This window comes from Ruditapes philippinarum, unplaced genomic scaffold (genome assembly GCF_026571515.1).
Source record: "Ruditapes philippinarum isolate M1 unplaced genomic scaffold, ASM2657151v2 ctg1544_1_1_1_1, whole genome shotgun sequence".
NCBI classification, from domain to species: domain Eukaryota; kingdom Metazoa; phylum Mollusca; class Bivalvia; order Venerida; family Veneridae; genus Ruditapes; species Ruditapes philippinarum.
In genome coordinates this window covers 58,363-77,575 of record NW_026866414.1, presented here as the reverse complement: position 1 = coordinate 77,575, position 19,213 = coordinate 58,363, and the positions used below count along the sequence as shown (strand labels likewise).

The window sequence follows — 19,213 nt, the reverse complement described above, 5'->3', positions numbered from 1 at the left end:
TATATACTTTCTTTAATTGACGAAATTGTGAATGATATAAAAGATTGTTCAAGTGTGAATTTCAAAATATAAAGATTTTTTGTTTCATTACGAAATAATTTAAAAAATACAGAAGAGTTATTTTTTTTCCTGTTTAAATTATTGTATCCGTAACGTGTTTTATCCGGTATACAAATTGATTGTCATCTTATTAAAATGTATTGATATTTGCAGAAAATGATATGATTGTCTTCAAAAACTGTTACTAACCTTAGTTTTATATAAAATTTGCCGATGTTAAATATTAAAAGAAAATGCTTTAAGGACGTTGCTTCGTTTAAAGAAAATCATTCCTGATGCTCTCCCTTTGTAGGCGGGTGAAAGTAGGACTACTTTCCATAGGCCTTACTCTTTGGGATAAAAATATTGTTGGGATATAGCATACATGTGATGAAATTTCTCAGTATGTCAACATAAAATTTTGACATTTAAGCTGTTGTCAACGAAGCAAACATCAAGTTATTGCAACAACTGTAGATCTACTGTAATAATTACCTATTCGATTGTAATAAATTGGATGGTTGATGAGTAGGCCTATCGATAACTGAACAGCAGAATAAAACTGTTAAAAGTGAGTTTTCTTTTTAATAACTTTGTAAACTATACTGTTTCTAGACAATTCAAAATGTTTGGGCAAATTTATTTTTTAAAAATGCATTATGCCCAAGATACAGTACCCCCCCCCCCCCGGCTTCAAAATAGATTTTTAAAGTATCCCATCCCTAGCAAAGGTGCCCGTCGCGTGACCTGGACCCCCACCCCCAACCCCACACTACAACCCCCCATATTTTCAAAAATAAAAAATGATCATCTGAAACCTGTAAAACACTATCCAATATGCATATTATAATCAAATTAATAGTTTCCAACAAAAATATAAAATTCTATTGTTAATTTATTATTAACAATAGAATTTTATATTTTTGTTGGAAACTATTAATTTGATTATAATATGCATATTGGATAGTGTTTTACAGGTTTCAGATGATCATTTTTTATTTTTGAAAATATGGGGGGGTTGTAGTGTGGGGTTGGGGGTGGGGGTCCAGGTCACGCGACGGGCACCTTTGATCCCTAGAAAGTATATTTTCTAAACAAATACCCTTTCAACATTATTATTATTATTTTATTTATTTTTTTTGGGGGGGGGGGGGGGGTTCTCTTGATCACAACTTTCACAAGAGCTAAAGAATAGAGAGGAATATTGTACAATGTAAAACTACATTATCAAAAATAGGTGGCACAATTTTCCCCACATCCTGCAACCATCCCCCTTTAAGTTGAAAAAAGCTCTGTTATATATAGAATATCATAATTGGAGAAAACAATATGAGCCACGGTCCTACTCTTTTAGTTAGGCCTACCTGCCACTGAAAGTAAATTTTGTTGCTTTAAGGCGATTTTCATGAGCAGATAATTCAAAACTGTTGCAAATAACTCCAAAATAATTTGATTTCAATCTCAGAGTCACTTTTTTTTTGTCTTGCCTCTTTCACTCTTGGTTATTGGGAAATTTTTCAGAAAGATAAAAAATATGGGAGATGAGGTGAAACAAATGAACGAACTGTCAACAGAAGATGAGGACTTTGTTGATCCGTGGAATGTTGAGAGCAAATCAGCCACTGGCATAGACTATGATAAATTGATAAGTATGTTCTGTTAATAGTGTACTACATTTTCTTTTTAATAAGTATAATTTTCTTTCCCTCAATATTTATTTGTTCATGATCACATTCTTTTTAGCTCGACTATTCGATAAGAATAAGTAGAGCTATTGTAGTCACCCGAGCGTCGGCGTAACCACTTATGTTAAAATTTTTGTAATACCTCAAATATTTTCAAAGTCCATTGACGTATGGCTTTGAAACTTGGCACACTTGTTCATCATCATGACCCCAACCTGTAGACAGGAGGAGGTAACTGTATCAAGCATTTTGACAGAATTATGCCCCTTTTTCGACTTAGAATTTACGTTTTAGTTTTTGTAATACCTCAAATATTTTCAAAGTCCATTGACATATGGCTTTTAAACTTGGCACACTTGTTCACCATCATGACCCCAATCTGTAGACAGGAGGAGGTAACTCTATCAAGCATTTTGACAGAATTATGCCCCTTTTTCGACTTAGAATTTATGTTAAAGTTTTTGTAATACCTCAAATATTTTCAAAGTTCATTGACATATGACTTTGAAACTTTGCACACTTGTTCACCATCATTACCCCAACCTGTAAACAGGAGGAGGTAACTGTATCAAGCATTTTTTTTTACTATCAAGCACTAAGAATAGTTGAGCGTTGCTGTCCTACCGACAGCTCTTGTTCGACTTAGAATTTACGTTAAAGTTTTTGTAATACCTCAAATATTTTCAAACTTCATTGACATAAGGCTTTGAAACATGTTGAAATTTTATACTCTTCTTTGAAAGCATAATAGGACTCTCACCAAGGCCTATAACTGTAATATGGATTTAAAGAAAAAATTTGCCTTTTTCTTTACTGAGAAAATTTTACCTTTGAATCAAGGCTTTTTTTTTACTATCAAGCACTAATAATAGTCGAGCGCTGCTGTCCTACCGACAGCTTTTGTTGCTTTTCATAAATGTATGTTATTTTTATAATAGAACGTTTTGGTAGTCAAAAAGTGGATGATGAGCTGATCAAAAGAATTGAGAAAGTGACGGGTAAACCTGTCCATCACCTTATACGCAGGGGAATCTTCTTTTCTCAGAGGTATGATATTTTTGGATACATCTTTTTTTACACCGATGGTCTAATTTTTTAAAAATCTCAATGGATTGCCTTCATACTTGTACACATTAAAAAGACCTTGAAGTTGACCAGACAGAACATGACTTCACTCATTAATGACCTTGACATTCAAGGTCAAATGTTTGAATTTTGCATAGATGTTTTTTGCTATAAAAGGCTGCAATTTTAATATTTATGTATGGAAAGACTTCATACTTGAATCCAACAGTCCTTTGGACAAGACTGCAAGTAGACCAAATTGTTAATGACTTTCACTCTTCAATAGCCTTGACCTTCAAGGTCAAATGTTTGAATTATGCTTTAATTGGCTGTAACTTTAATATTTATGTGTGGAAAGTCTTCATACTTGAACACAACAGTCCTTTGGATAAGACTTCAAGTAGACCAAATTGTTAATTGCAGAAGGAAATGTGAAAAAACTGTATAACGTCACCTCTAAACTCCTTGGCAGAGAAAAAGAAAATCCTCTTCCTTCATATTCCAATGATCAAGATCTTGCTAATGACTTTCTGCAATATTTCACAGACAAAATTAAAAATCTAAGAGATCAGCTTGACAATACACATGTTGATACTGGACATCAAAATAATAGTGTTGGAAAACAGTCTTGTGTCAGTCGCTTGGATCAGTTTGAGATGCTTTCTTGTACAGATGTGAAGAAGTTGATTTTAGAATCAAAGTCTACAACTTGTGAACTTGATTTCATGCCAACTACCAAGTTAAAAGAGAACATTGAGTACTTTCTTCCTGTAGTCACAGAAATTGTGAATAGGTCACTTACTTCTGGCATCTTTCCTCAGACTTGGAAAAGTGCAGTGATAAGACCCCTGTTGAAGAAAAAAGGTCTCACTCTGGAGCTGAAAAACTATAGACCAGTGTCAAATTTATCATTTTTGTCCAAAATACTGGAAAAAGCTGCCCTGAATCAAATCACTAAACATATTGAGACAAATAAACTTTTGCCATCGTATCAAAGTGCATATCGTAAAAACCATGGAGTAGAAACTGCTTTGATAAAAATGTATGATGATTTGCTGAAAGCTGTTGATGATGGACAAATTACAATAGTTGTTATGATTGACCTCAGTGCTGCGTTCGACACCATTGACATCCCCATTGCTCTTCATATACTTCATGATGACTTTGGCATAGATGACGTTCCTTTACAGTGGATCAAATCATACTTGACTGATAGAACCATGAAAGTTATCATAAACAATGAATCATCAAGACAAGAAAACCTGATGTTTGGTGTGCCTCAAGGCTCCTGTGCTGGCCCATTAATCTTTACCTTGTATATCGCAGCATTAAATAGAGTTGTCAAGAAATACCCGGCTCAGTTACATGGTTATGCTGATGATCATAAAGTCGCTCTACAAATTCAAGCTGGAAACATAGAAAATGAAACTTATGTTCTTGAACAATTATCTGCTTGTTTGGATGATATTTCTTCTTGGATGGCAAAGTATAAATTGAAAATGAACAATGCAAAAACAGAGATCATTTTGTATGGTACTACACAACAGTTAGCAAAGGTTGATATACCCGGTGTGAATGTAGGTGGTTGTTTTGTCAAATGTGTTGACCATGTAAGGGACTTGGGTGTTTGCTTTGATGCCAACCTTAGTTTTGACAGGCATATACGAAAAAAGTGTCAAATAGCCTACTCTCAACTTAAGAACCTGAAAGCCATTCGTAAGCATCTGTTTCAGAAATCAACGGAAATACTAGTTCATGGTTTAGTCAATTCCCACATCGATTTTTGTAATGGACTTTTTGCAGAAATACCAGTTTATCAAATAGATCGACTTCAGAGACTCCAAAACCAGGCTGCTCGGGTAGTAATGAATGTGTATGACCAACCTAGTGCTGATCTCAGAAAATCTCTACATTGGTTACCAGTCAAGGCACGGATTATGTTTAAAGTAATTCTTATTGTTTTCCGAGTAATACATGGAACAGCTCCAACGTATCTCATAACTTTGTTCAATTGTGTGAAAAGAAAATACAGTCTAAGATCAGCTGCTGATGACAATTGTACACAGTTTGTTGTGCCAAGACGCAGGACCAGACTTGCTGACAGATCTTTTTCTGTTATGGGACCTAAATGGTGGAACGCCCTACCAAAAGAATTAAAGTGCATTGCATCGGAAATTGCATTCAGAAAAAGACTGAAAGCCCACCTCTTTGAACAATTTTATAGATAAAAAGTTTCGTCAAATGTGTATATAGTTTTAAACTGTGGAAATGACTTTGACATTATAGGATCTTGTGAAGCGCAACAGAATATAACTGTATAAAGTGTCGCGCTATAAAAATACCTATGATTGATTGATTGATTGATTAATGACTTTCACTCTTCAATGGCCTTGACCTTGAAGGTCAAATGTTGAATTTTGCTATAATTGGCTGTAACTTTATTATTTATAAATGGATTGTCTTTATACAACAGTCCTACACAATAGTCCTTGGGACAAAACATTTAAGAAGATTTAACTTGATTTTGACCTTACCATTGACACTAAATTAGTGATTTCTGCTACAGTTGGCCATAAGTTTGTTATTCATTAATGAATTTTATTTATACAGTATTCTACAATATAAGGATACTTATAACAAAACAGACATGTTAAGTTGTTCAAATATGACCTTGACCTATAAATGACATTGACGTTCAAGGTCAAATTATTGAATTTATTTTTAGATTGTCATAATTTTGTTATTTATTTAATGATTTGAAGTATTCTTGGACAAAAGAACACTGTGACATATAACATAGCCGACATGTTGAATTAATCTGATATTACCTTGACCTAGGGCTGTCATTGATGGAAAATTTTGTATCGATATAGAATGACAAATATCGACGATATATATCGTCTTTGACAGTAAATACAATAAAAAGCATGTAAATATGTTGTTTTTCTTTAAATTGGGATCATGATGATATGCATGCTTGTATTCGACATTACAAATACAACAAACTTTCTTTCAAACTAACAGAAAGTTTTGTTTTTTTCTGTTATTTTTGTAACTGTCATTTGAAAACTGAATTTAAAGTTAAAGTAAGCCAAGAAAACTTATAAGGCAAAAAAGAGAGGTATATATACTAACAGAAATAAATCAATTTTAGCTTGTATTGATATTTGAAAGTGTGGATCGATATTGTATCAGATGATTAATATCAATGATAAATTGATATTGCGATATTCAATGACAGCCCTGCCTGATGGCAGATTTTGCTTAAACTTACAGGGATGAACAACCTTAAGGTGTAGATGGTATTAAAGGAAGGAATTTTCGCTGCGACCAAATTTTACAGAATTAAGGCCCTTTGTTGATTTTTTCACTATATACCTTGTAGAAATTTTGTGAATGCAACTCCTCTTAAACCGGATGGCAGATTTTGCTTAAACTTCCAGGGATGAACAACCTTAATGTGTAGATGGTAGTAAAGGAAGGAATTTTTGCTGCAACCAAATTTAACAGAATTATTGCCCTTTGTTGATTTTTAGCTCGACTTTTCTATGAAAAGGGGAGCTATCCTACTCGCCCCGGCGTCGGCGTCGGCGTCACACCTTGGTTAAGTTTTTCGTACCACCCCACTTTATTTCAGAAGTATTACAAGTATGGCTTTGAAACTTACCATACTTGTTCACCATCATAACCTCCATCTACAGACAAGAGTACATAACTCTGTCAAGGTTTTTGACAGAATTATGGCCCTTTTTTGACTTAGAAAGTGTATTGAGCTTGGTTAAGTTTTTTGTACCACCTCACTTTATTTCAAAACCATTGGAGGTATTGCTTTGAAACTGACCATACTTGTTTACCATCACGACCTTCATCAACAGACAAGAGGACATAACTCTGTCAAGGTTTTTGACAGAATTATGCCCCTTTTTGACTTAGAAAATACATTGAATATGGGTAAAATCCACTTATTGCCTTAACCCTTTGAGATATTGCTTTGAAACTTTTAATGCTATTTCACATCATTACCCCCATCTGTACGCAAGAGAAGGTAACTCTGTCAAGGATTTGTTTTAAAAATTAAGGCCTTTTATCGACTTAGAATCTTGGTTAAGTTTTTAGTACCAGTCCACTTTTTGACTGAACTGTTTGAGATATTAATTTGAAAGTTGGAATACTTGTTTACAATCATGATTCCCAAACATGTCCAGGAGAAGGTAATTCTGTCAAAGATTTTATTTGAATTATGGCCCTTAACTGTCAATGTTTTGTATTATAGGCAAGCACTCTTTTGACTTAAACATTTCAAACTTTGCTGCAGTGTTCAAGGGTATCACACAATTCAGTAAAATAATTCTTCACTAAATATCTTAATGCTCATGGCCATTGTTCACTTTAAAAATACAGAGATTCTTGTATTGCCTTTTACTGCAAAAACTTTTTTTATTGGCAAGCAATAAAAAAGTCGAGCGCGCTGTCTTACGGACAGCTCTTGTTTCATTATATACTATGTAGAAATTTTGTGAACGCAACTCCTCTTAAACCGGATGGCAGATTTTGCTTTAACTTCCAGGGATGAACAACCTTAATGTGTAGATGGTAGTAAAGGAAGAAATTTTTGCTGCGATCAAATTTAACAGAATTACGGCCCTTTGTTGATTTTTAGTTTTCAACTTGTGGCACATGTAGTCCAAAAAATATTTGACCTAGAGTCATAAGATTGACAGAACAGTGGCGTGTGGGGGCATCCGTGTCCTATGGACACATTTCTAGTTTTTACTGATTCGTTTCATACTTGAACAAAAGATCACATACAATAAAAGTAACATTTAATTTATTGACTGTCAAGTTCAAATTATTGAAATTTGCTTAAATTGCCATATTGCAGGGTTGATTTATGCTTGAATAAAGGAACTTATATGACGAAATTAACATGTTGAATTATTCTATTATGAACTTGACCTTTATTTGACTAACTGTCAAGGGCAAATTATTGAAATTTGCTTAAATTGTCAAAACTTTATTCATGCATGGATTTAATTCATTTTTGGATAAAAGATTTAATTATAACAAAATGAACAGGATATATTTTCAAATGTGATCTTGACCTTTTGAATATCAAGTCAAATATAAAATTTGAGTAATATTTTGTTCAAGGAAACTATGTTTTCTAGGAGTACTCTCTGCTTCAATATGCTTCCTCTAGAGTGGCAGTGGCTCTTGTTTTAAGTCATACTTGGTATTTAGATGAGCTTAAGTCTAGGCAAGATACTGGTATTATAGACCACTGTAAACTATTGATTTAAATTAGGAAAAAGATTCATTGTAACATTTATTCTGGTGAGAAAAAAAACAGGGCCATTAGACCCTGTTGTTGTGTTGCCTTGAAAAAGGCGACATATAGGGGTTACTTTTGTTGGCGGCATCAATGTCGTTGTCGGTGTCGGCGTCCCCTTAAGCTTGTCCGGAGCATAAGTCAGTCATTATAAGTCGGATTGACTTCAAACTTGGTATGCATGCTTCTTACAATGACCCGAAGTGCAGTGCACAAGAACCGGTACTCTGCACTTCTTATTTTTTGAGTTATTGCCCTTTGTTAATTTTCGTACTTTATTTTTGTCCGGGCCATTTCTCCTTAAGTATAAAATCTATGGACTTGAAACTTCATAGGATGATAGATCTCATTAAGGAGAAGTGCAGTGCATAAGAACTGGTACTCTGCATTTCTTATTTTTTGAGTTATTGCCCTTTGTTAATTTTCATACTTTATTTTTGTCCAGGCCATTTCTCATAAATTATAAAAGCTTTAGACTTGAAACTTAATAGGATGATAGATATTATTGATAAGAAGTGCAGTGCACAGAAACTGCTGCTCTGCATTTCTTATTTTTTGATTTATTGCCCTTTGTCGATTTTCAAATTTCATTTTTGTTCTGGCCATTTCTCCTAAACTATATTGTTCACAAGGCGACACATCCAACTCGCGGAGTTCTAGTTTTTTTAAAGCTATATCTGCAGATATAAGTTGTATAGAATGGAATGTTGAGTTAAACATTCTGAATTACGGATTTACCTGACATACTTTGTTATATTTTTCAGAGATATGCATCAGATTTTGAACCTGTATGAACAGAAGAAACCATTTTATTTATACACAGGCCGGGGACCATCTTCAGAAGCAATGCATCTTGGGCACTTGATCCCATTTATATTCACAAAGTAAATGAAGTTGTTATCATAATAAAAATAAAAACACCTTTCAAAGAAAGGAATTTAACCTTTTATTTTGTCTTGTTTGTAAGTTACTTCGTAATAAGTAACTGGAGTCAAGACAAAAATAAAGGATTAAGTTCTTTCCAGGGGAAACTTAAGTGATAAGTCATTTCAAGTGCAATTTAATATCTTGCTGACAAGATATGATTTCTATTTTACTTACTCGAATAATAATGTTTTTCATGGATGTTTAATTTTATAATGTACATTTTTGTGTAACTAAACTGCACAAAAGAAGAGTGTACATTACAATTCTACTGTACTACATGATATTTGGATCACCAGTGATTCTTTTCATAGTACACATATATATGTAACTTTAAATGATATATTCGGTATTGTTATCCGGAACTTGGCAACCAATTTCCTGGTATAAACTTTAACCATTTTCGCTTCATATTGCACTATCGTTTACTTTAGCTCAGTCAACCTGTTGCACTTATTTTTGAAGCTGAAACTGTAAAAGTTTGTTTGTTACCCTGGATTAGCCAGGAAAACCCAAAGTATTCTTAATTCATGTATAAATCTATTGCATATGTATAGCTTTCATTTGAAAGTGTTTTATTATACATGTACTTTTAACTTAAATCTGCATAGAAAAGTTACTGAATTAGCTGTTTCATGTATGTACATGTGTATAATTATAATGAACAACGAGAGCAATTTTTTATCTCCTGTATGGTCTTGTCAACGCCACCAGTTTTCAGTATACTATAGAACCAGGTGCTGCCTAACCAGTCTGTATATTGTCGTCTTCTCAGTTTGTAACAGTTACAAAAAAACAGTTCCTAATTCAGATGAAAGCAAGTCTATTTTCATGAATTTAGCATATTGAGGATATATGAGCCACGTCATGACAAAACCAACATAATGGGTTTGCGACCAGCATGGATCCAGATCAGCCTGCACATCCGCGCAGTCTGATCAGGATCCATGCTGTTCGCTTACAAAGTCTATAACAAGTAGTGAAACTGATAGCGAACAGCATGGATCCTGATCAGACTGCGTGGATGTGCAGGCTGATCTGGATCCATGCTGGTCGCAAACCCATTATGTTGGTTTTGTCATGACGCGGCTCATATTCAGGTTATGTTTTGATGTTTCAGATGGTTACAGGAAACATTTGATGTCCCTCTTGTCATTCAAATGACAGATGATGAGAAATTTCTATGGAAGGATCTGGCCCTCGAGGAAACTAATAGACTAGCACATGAGAATGTTAAAGACATCATCGCTCTAGGGTTTGATGTAAACAAAACATTCATATTCAGTGACCTGGAATATATAGGGTAAGTTAGCAGGCTCCCCATGTTTTACTTCCCAGAAAATTAACATGTTTGAAGGGTTGAAATAGTTATTTACAAAATTTGTCTTTATAATGTCACCTTAGTGCAGTTATGGGTTTACTCCTAGTAAGATTTTTTATTCGTATAGATATACTTTTTTGTCAATGAACAAAATAAAATGTCAAAAGATCAAGTCTGTTTGACGTCATCATAATATTTTTCCTTTAAAATTATGTTTTGATAAACAGAAGTTTCTTCGTGCATGTATTTACTTATAGTATGAACAGCTCATTTTAAAATTCAAATTTTGAAACTGCAAAAAAAAGCAAAAAGCTTGAAATAAATAAGAAAGTTCACATGTTAGATCAAGTGGTTATTTTACTTAGGGCTGTGCATTGCCATTTTTTTCTGTCACGATACATATCACGATATTTGTTTTTCAAAACGATGCGATTCACGATATGTATATTGCATACTTTGAAGAAATGCGATGCATATTGCGATTCTTATGTTGCGATGCGATACATATCACGATACTGACTTTTAGACTTAGTATATAAAAAATTGGCGATTTGTTTACAGCATAATTACGAATATGATATAAAACTATTACAATAACAAAAAAATAAACTCTTTTAACTTGTTGTTATAACTTGGTTTCCGATTTTGATCTTTTAACAATTTACTTTTCTGATTACTTGAGGATTAAAGGTATTTTTAATTAAACCATAACAGCAAATTGATATCTACTAGCTATTCTAACACTAAAGTCCACTACTGTAAATATGGCAGTTTAACAATTTCAGTCTTACAATACACCACTAAAGATTTTTCTTGTGAAAAAAATAGTAACAAGTGATCTACAATTAGGTCAACAACTGTGAAAATGACAGTTTATAAGTTTCAGTCTCAGTTTTCTCAAAAGATTTGTGCTCAACCCCAGAGTATTTTATTTTGATTTTGCAAACACTCCACGTCCGGTCTTCCACATTATACAACACTGTCTCATGGTTCCCCAAAAACTACAATTTTCCCAAAACTCGTGACTTATATGACCAGGGAGGATTGACTGTAATTTCCCCGTCTACATATTTTGCAGTCTTCATGTTTTCTGTTTGTTTGCTTTGTTGTTTTTTTACGGGAAAATGATGTCAACGGAAATGAAAGTATAAATACGTGACGAATATCACATGGGGATGTTGTCATCATCACTATTTTAATCCGACATTTAAGTGCTACAAAATAAAATTCATGTTTGTAGGTTGTTTTTTCTTGAAATCGCACAGATCTCTAATTATGTTTTTATTATAAACAAGTTCAAAGAACACCAGCCCATTTACATGGAATTGATAAAACTTGGTTAGTAACCGTTAAATGATTGCGGACATGGGGAAACGAGATGACAACGATGGTATGATAATAGTCGCGCTTGTTTATTGTTTTCATCCGAGCTATTTTTCTTTCTTCAGTCTTTCAAAAAATACGTTTGTCCTTATATTCCTGGAAGATATTGTTAGTGTATTGCGATACCTTCCCGCTGTATCGATACATCGGGAGGTGAAATATGTATTGCATCGCAATATATTGGAATTTGTAATTTCATTACGATGCATACATCGGGGACAAGACAGATCGCGATGAATCGTTACACCTCTAATTTTACTATGGTTTGAATATTGGCTGATATATTACTCATGTTGAATACCACTCTGACATGATGAAGATATTACATCCAGTGTTTAGTTGGTGAAAAATACATATATATATTTCATTGAAAAATATATCCTGTATGTAATATAGCATTATATGAATCATTTTTTTCCTGAATAATGCTAACAAGTGCAGGAATGTTTACAGGCAGTTGTGCAGTTTCTCAAACTTGTAAATCATAGGTGCATTTGTTTGATACTTTGTTCTATTTATATTCTGGAGGCAATGCAGCTTTAAAAGGACATGTATGATGCATTTAATTAATCATTATTATTATTTATGTGTTTCTTTTAAGATCATGTCCAGATTTTTACAAGAATATGTTACGTGTGCAAAAGTTAGTGACATTTAACCAAGTGAAGGGAATATTTGGATTTGGTGATAGTGACTGTATAGGCAAGATCAGTTTTCCAGCTATACAGGCGGCTCCTAGCTTTAGTTCATCATTTCCTCTCATATTTAATGGCAAAAAAGACGTCCCATGCTTGATTCCTTGTGCAATAGATCAGGTATGATTTACATGTAGAAAATGTGTTTTGATGTTTATAATAATAAAAAGATCAGAATTTTGTTAGAGGCTATAGCTTAAAATTTCAAGGATTAATGGGGCTATCCTAATAATATCTGTCATATGTTGCGGTTTGAGGAAGAGGATCCTAATCAGTCAGGATGAATTAAAACTTGATTGACATTTTGAAAAGAAATGTAATTTTTATATATTTTTTTCAAATTTCCCTCATAATTTTGATACATTTCTAGCTCGACTATCGAAGAATTGTAAGAGCTACTGTACTCTGACTGGCGTCAGCGTCGTTCACACTTCGGTTTAGGTTTTGCAAGCAATTTGGTATATACAAAACCATAGAAGGGAATGGTTTGAAAACCCTGTCCTACTGACATCTCTTGTTATCAATGAAAATGAAGGAAGTGACATATTATAAACATTTCAATAATGTTTGACATTTATTTTCAGGATCCGTATTTCAGGATGACAAGAGATGTAGCTCCTAGAATGGGTTGTTTAAAACCAGCACTTATTCATTCCACGTTTTTCCCAGCACTGCAAGGGGCACAGAGTAAAATGAGTGCCAGTGATCCAAACTCTTCTATTTTCCTGACAGACACAGATAAACAGATTAAGAATAAAGTAATGATAGTGATTTGATCACACCATTTTTCATCGTGATTTAATTTGTTTACACCTGAAAAAATTTGGGCTTATAATGTTATACACTTGGTTGTCTGTCCATCCGTCTGGTAGCGATTTCAGTCTGTATCTTTTGAACTGGTGGAAGTAAATTGAAACTACTTAACAAGTTTCTTGATTGGTTTTCTACCCTAATTGAAAGATTATTTTTTGATTTACTCAAACAAATTTACATTTGAGGGTATATTGACCCACCTTTTTGGTGCTCTTGTTTACAAAATGTAAAGGAGTTTGACTTTTGAAAAGGCAATTGTAAGTATGAAGGATTTATATGTTAAAATGATTTAAGTCAAGAGTCAGTATTATAGAGACTAGCTTGGTCAAATTACATAGAAGAGTGTACTGGTGACATAGACAAGTCCTTATTGATATACCTATATATCTTACATATATGTTATTTGTCCAGGAAATGTCAATTTATCAGAACATGGCAATAATCTCTCAAGTGATCTATTAAATTATTAAATGAGCAGCGCCATGACATAACCAACATAATAGGTTTGCGACCAGCATGGATCCAGACAAGCCTGCGCATCCGCGCAGTCTGATCAGGATCCATGCTGTTCGCTATCAGTTTCTCTACTTGTTATAGAGTTTGTAGGCAAACAGCATGGACCCTGATCATACTGCGTGGATACGCAGGCTGACCTGGATCCATGCTGGTCGCAAACCCATTATGTTGGTTTTGTCATGGCGTGGCTCAAATGGTGTAATGAATAAATTAGATTATATTAAAAATGATGTAATGAAAATAAAAAAATACATAATGAACAAAATGATGTAATGAAAATATGAATTACATAATGAACAAAATTAATGAACTAATGAAAATTTTCCATTATGAACAGATGATGTACTGAAAATATAAATAACATAATGAACAAATAATCTAATGGAAAAAGCATGCATAATAACAACATAATGTAAAAAATAAAGTTTCATTTTGAATTTTTGAGCATGTTAGTGTTAACATAACACTCTTCTTTAGGCATAATGAAATATTGTCTTGATATACTATGACCTCTTAAGCTTAGTAGTAACTGTTGAAGGCATCAATTAACTTAATTTTTCACATGAAGAAGTTGTCCAGCTATTGCATGGATAATGTATGGTTTTACCCAATTGCTTGCCAGTTTGTTTGAATGTCACTGTTTGAACCATGACATTGTCAGAGAGACTTCAAGTACAAAACTTTGCCATAAAAATGCCTTTTATAATGCAATGTCATGTTTTAACTATCAAAGTGATAGATGAAGTAATATTAAGTATAATAGGTTGCAAGGATTATAAGCTTGATTTTATATTTAGGTCAACAAGTATGCCTTTTCTGGTGGGGGTGCCACTGTAGAAGAGCACAAAGAAAAGGGAGGTAATTGTGATGTTGATGTTTCCTACCAGTATCTCACTTTCTTCATGGAGGACGATGACAGATTAGCCCAAATAAAGAAGGTATGCTTTTACTCAAAAGACGAGATAAATCTTGTTAGCTTGACTGTATAGATATATATTTACAGAGTAATCCTAACAATAGAGGTGCTGTCTTGTGGTTTAGTTAATTAGTGCTGTACCCCATGCATTTTCTCTTCATATCTCATATAATGATTTATTACACTTGTTTTTGTTCATCATCTCCACTTGTATTCAAGAGCACATAATTTAAGTCAAAAAGGCTTTTCGCTTTTGGTTCCAGCTTTCTAAATGTTAAGTTTTTTTAGAATATTAAATTCTGTACATGTATATGTACTTCTTCAAAAATAAAAATGCATTTCAAAAAGCTCTGTATTTGAACAAAATAATAAACTGATAGAAACAATATATCCGTTATTTCATGTTATTTTTATGCCCCCACAATGTGGGAGCATATAGCGTTGCACTTGTCCGTCCGTCCGTCCGTCAGTCCGTCAGTCCGTCCGTCAGTCCGTACGTCCCGAAATCTTGTGAACGCAACTCCTCTTAAACCAGATGACAGATTTTGCTTAAACTTACAGGGATGAACAACCTTAATATGTAGATGGTAGTAAAGGAAGGAATTTTCGCTGCGACCAAATTTAACAAAATTATGGCCCTTTGTTGATTTTTTCACTAGATACTATGTAGAAATTTTGTGAACGCAACTCCTCTTAAACCGGATGGCAGATTTTGCTTAAACTTACAGGGATGAACAACCTTTATGTGTAGATGGTAGTAAAGGAAGGAATTTTCGCTGCGACCAAATTTTACAGAATTATGGCCCTTTGTTGATTTTTTCACTATATACTATGTAGAAATTTTGTGAACGCAACTCCTCTTAAACCGGATGGCAGATTTTGCTTAAACTTCCAGGGATGAACAACCTTTATGTGTAGATGGTAGTAAAGGAAGGAATTTTTCGCTGCGACCAAATTTTACAGAATTATGGCCCTTTGTTGATTTTTTCACTTTATACTATGTAGAAATTTTGTGAACGCAACTCCTCTTAAACCGGATGGCAGATTTTGCTTAAACTTCCAGGGATGAATAACCTTAATGTGTAGATGGCAGTAAAGGAAGGAATTTTTGCTGCGACCAAATTTAACAGAATTATGGCCCTTTGTTGATTTTTAGTTTTCAACTTGTGGCACATGTAGTCCAAAAAATATCATAAGATTGACAGAACAGTGGCGTGTGGGGGCATCAGTGTCCTATGGACACATTTCTAGTTTGTACCAAATTTCTATTTCACTAAAATATGATGATGTATTCTCAGGAATATACAAGTGGCGAACTTCTCACAGGATATTTGAAGAAGGAATTGATCGAAATTCTGCAAAAGATTGTCGGAGAGCATCGGAAGAGGAGGGCAGAGGTCACGGACGAAGTTATGAGACAGTTCATGACTCCACGCAAACTTAATTATCAATATTAATAAACACTAAGAACTATTTATAAGTAGCACAGGACTTGTGTAAGATTTGATGAAGAATAACTGTAGCAGATGGGCGGTCCAAAAATCTGTTGTGACTTTAAATTAAAAGAATGGTGTAAAACATGCTTGTTATTGAATGGTGATAATTTCAATAATACTTTGTGCATGTTAGTAATATAGTAATGTTTTCTTCTATAATCAGAAGTGTGTTCTTATCATTGTTTTGATTGGAAGGATAAATTAGCTATCATTAAGAAGATCAGTTCATGTATTTTCTATCATTATTGTATAATACCTTCATGGTAGTAATGTTGCTTGAATGAAATTTTTACATACTGATTAATCATATTAATTTCAGCAGAATAAATTTTTCTTTTACCTTTCCACTGTCATTTCAAAGAAAAAGTTCAGCTGTTATGATGGCTGTGTAACTGTTGTCATCGGCATGCAAAGTTTTAATGTAGCCAATTATTCAATGATTTTAAAAGGTATCAATATGAAACTTTAAATTCTTACTGATCATAAAGTGCAGTTCTTAGACAAGGGGCATAATTTTGAAACCAAGATTTTTGGAGTTATGCCCCTTTATATATATATAATTTTTTTTTTGCCCTTAACAGACAAGTGTTAACACGGCAGGTGGTGCTCTTGTTTATTTTTGAAGTTTAAAGGGTCAGGATTTAAATTTGATAACTGTGCTTTGATTAAATTAATACTTTTTCATTTACAAAGATAATGATTTCATATTAGGTTTGAAACAAAATGTCATGGTGATTGTTTTTTTTATTAGATTCACAACTTATAATTGTTTTGAGGTTGTTTTTTTTTAGAGGGGTAATGGGTTAAAATTTCTTTTGCATGTTTTGTTTTAACTGCACTTTTTTTTTAAATAAAAGATAACATAAAATCATTTTCAAACCAGGTTTTCTGAAAGAAAACACTGAATTATTGGTGGATGTCTGCAGGTGAACATAAATGATTTCTGAAGTGCTTTGTTCCTACATTTTTCATGGAATTTTAACCAAACTATCACAGATCTATTGTCACAAAGTGCAGGCACATTGTTAGGGGCTTGTAATTAGATCATTTTTGACAAGAGTGATGGCCCTTTGTTTTGTTGTACATGCAAAATTAGGTATAAGAGTATTTTGATTAAAATTATTAATTGAATGTAAAGATATTTTTAATGTTTTAAACCAGTATAATATATAGAGAAATACTCGTCTTTTTGCAACTCGTGCATTTCTTAAGGAATTTAAACCAAATTTTGTCATTAAGTAGTGAATGGCCCTCCTTTGCTCAAGGCCTCTGACCAATCTGGTGGGATGTCAACCTATAATTTGACAGAAAACCTGGTTTTATTACATTTTCTGGTGCATTTTTTTTACAAATCTGATTATTTCTGTGATTAAATTGCACTATACATAAAATAAATCATATAAAATGTATGTTGAAATTTGTCTTTCTTCCCTTCTGTGTAGTCTTTGCTTTTCATCAACACAATCTTATAATGACAATGTATTTATCCAATATGAAATGCTGGGGTTTTATAAAACAAATTCCATATATCTTTATGGTTTTAAAAGCATATCATGCTGATACCACAGTAGTTGTTAATGCAGGCCTTAAAATGACCAGAATTTTCAGTGTTGGCAATATACCTTATTTCAATAATAGTGTTTGGAAAAAGCATGGGTAACAATTGGAGTTAAGGAGTAGCTCTTTATCTATTTAACTGATGGAAAGACTTGAAATTATTTGTGAAACTATTTGTAATTATAAAACTCAATGAAACTTAAGATATTTCATTTACTGAATTACATCTTCTTGTAGTTATAAATGAAATCCATTAAATTTTACCAGTAAGTTGTCAATGTGGGGTACCTGCAATTGTTAACTGTTATGGCCTTACTGTGGGCAGTGTTTCCTACTGAAAGACTGATAGCTGGATGGACTGATAAAACTTTGCTGTAACTGAGATTCTATGATACATTACTATAAAATATAGGTAATAAGAACACATTTTATACGACCAAAAATATTTAATATCTGACATAATGCATTGGCCTATGGACTTCTACAAAAATGATATAAATGTATATTATGACCTTGGGGGGTCAATAATGCCTCCCCCCAGGAGTCTCTTGCATATAAAGATATAAAGCAGCACGCCTCAAGAATTCATGCTAAATTTCATGATTTTTTAGCTCACCTGTCACAAAGTGACGGGGTGAGCTTTTGTGATCACTTTTCGTCCGTCGTCCGTCCGTCCGTCGTCCGTAAACTTTTACTTTAAATGACATCTCCTCATAAACCACTAAGCCAATTTCATCCAAACTTCACAGGAATGTTCCTTTGGTGGTCACCTTTGAAAATTGTTCAAAGAATTTAATTCCATGCAGAACTCTGGTTGCCATGGCAACCAAAAGAAAAAACTTTAAATATCTTCTTCTAAAAAACCCAAAGAGCTAGAGCTTAGATATTTGGCATGAAACATCTTCTAGTGAGTGTCTACCAAGTTTGTTCAAATAAAAGCCCTGGGGTCAAAATTGGCCCCGCCCCGGGGGTCATTCATTTTCCTTTTATGTGTATAACAAAAACTTAAAAAATCTTCTTTGAAAAAACTCAAATAGCTAGAGTTTAGATATTAAGCACGAAGCATCTTCTAGTGAGTGTCTACAAAGTTTGTTCAAATAAAAGCCCTGGGGTCAAAATTGGCCCGCCCCGGGGGACATTGATTTTCCTTATATGTGTATAGCAAAAACTTAAAAATCTTCTTTGAAAAAACCCGAATAGCTAGAGTTTAGATATTAAGCATGAAACATTTTCTAGTAAGTGTCTACAAAGATTGTTCAAATAAAAGCCCTTGGGTCAAAACTGGCCCTGCCCCAGGTGTGTCATTGTTTTTAACTATATGTGTAAAGAAAAAACTTGACCAGCTAGACCTTAGATGTTTAGCATGAAACATTTTCTAATGGGTGTCTACCATGTTTATTCAAAAAAAAGCCCTGGGGTTTAAACTGGCCCCGCTCCGGGGGCCTATATACAGGTGAGCGACTTCAGGGCCATC

The 19,213-nt window shown here is 33.6% G+C and overlaps 1 protein-coding gene across 1 annotated transcript; it reads left to right on the top strand.

Annotated features, from left to right (window-relative positions):
- The first annotated feature begins 385 nt into the window (after positions 1–385).
- On the top strand, positions 386–17,591 carry LOC132732414 (tryptophan--tRNA ligase, cytoplasmic-like). Its single transcript, XM_060718831.1, has 9 exons — positions 386–610; positions 1,561–1,688; positions 2,663–2,771; positions 8,883–9,002; positions 10,163–10,345; positions 12,348–12,561; positions 13,026–13,199; positions 14,568–14,708; positions 15,985–17,591. The coding sequence occupies exons 2-9, from the start codon at positions 1,574–1,576 to the stop codon at positions 16,141–16,143; spliced, it is 1,215 nt and encodes a 404-aa protein (XP_060574814.1). The 5' UTR covers positions 386–610; positions 1,561–1,573; the 3' UTR covers positions 16,144–17,591.
- The last annotated feature ends 1,622 nt before the right edge of the window (positions 17,592–19,213 follow it).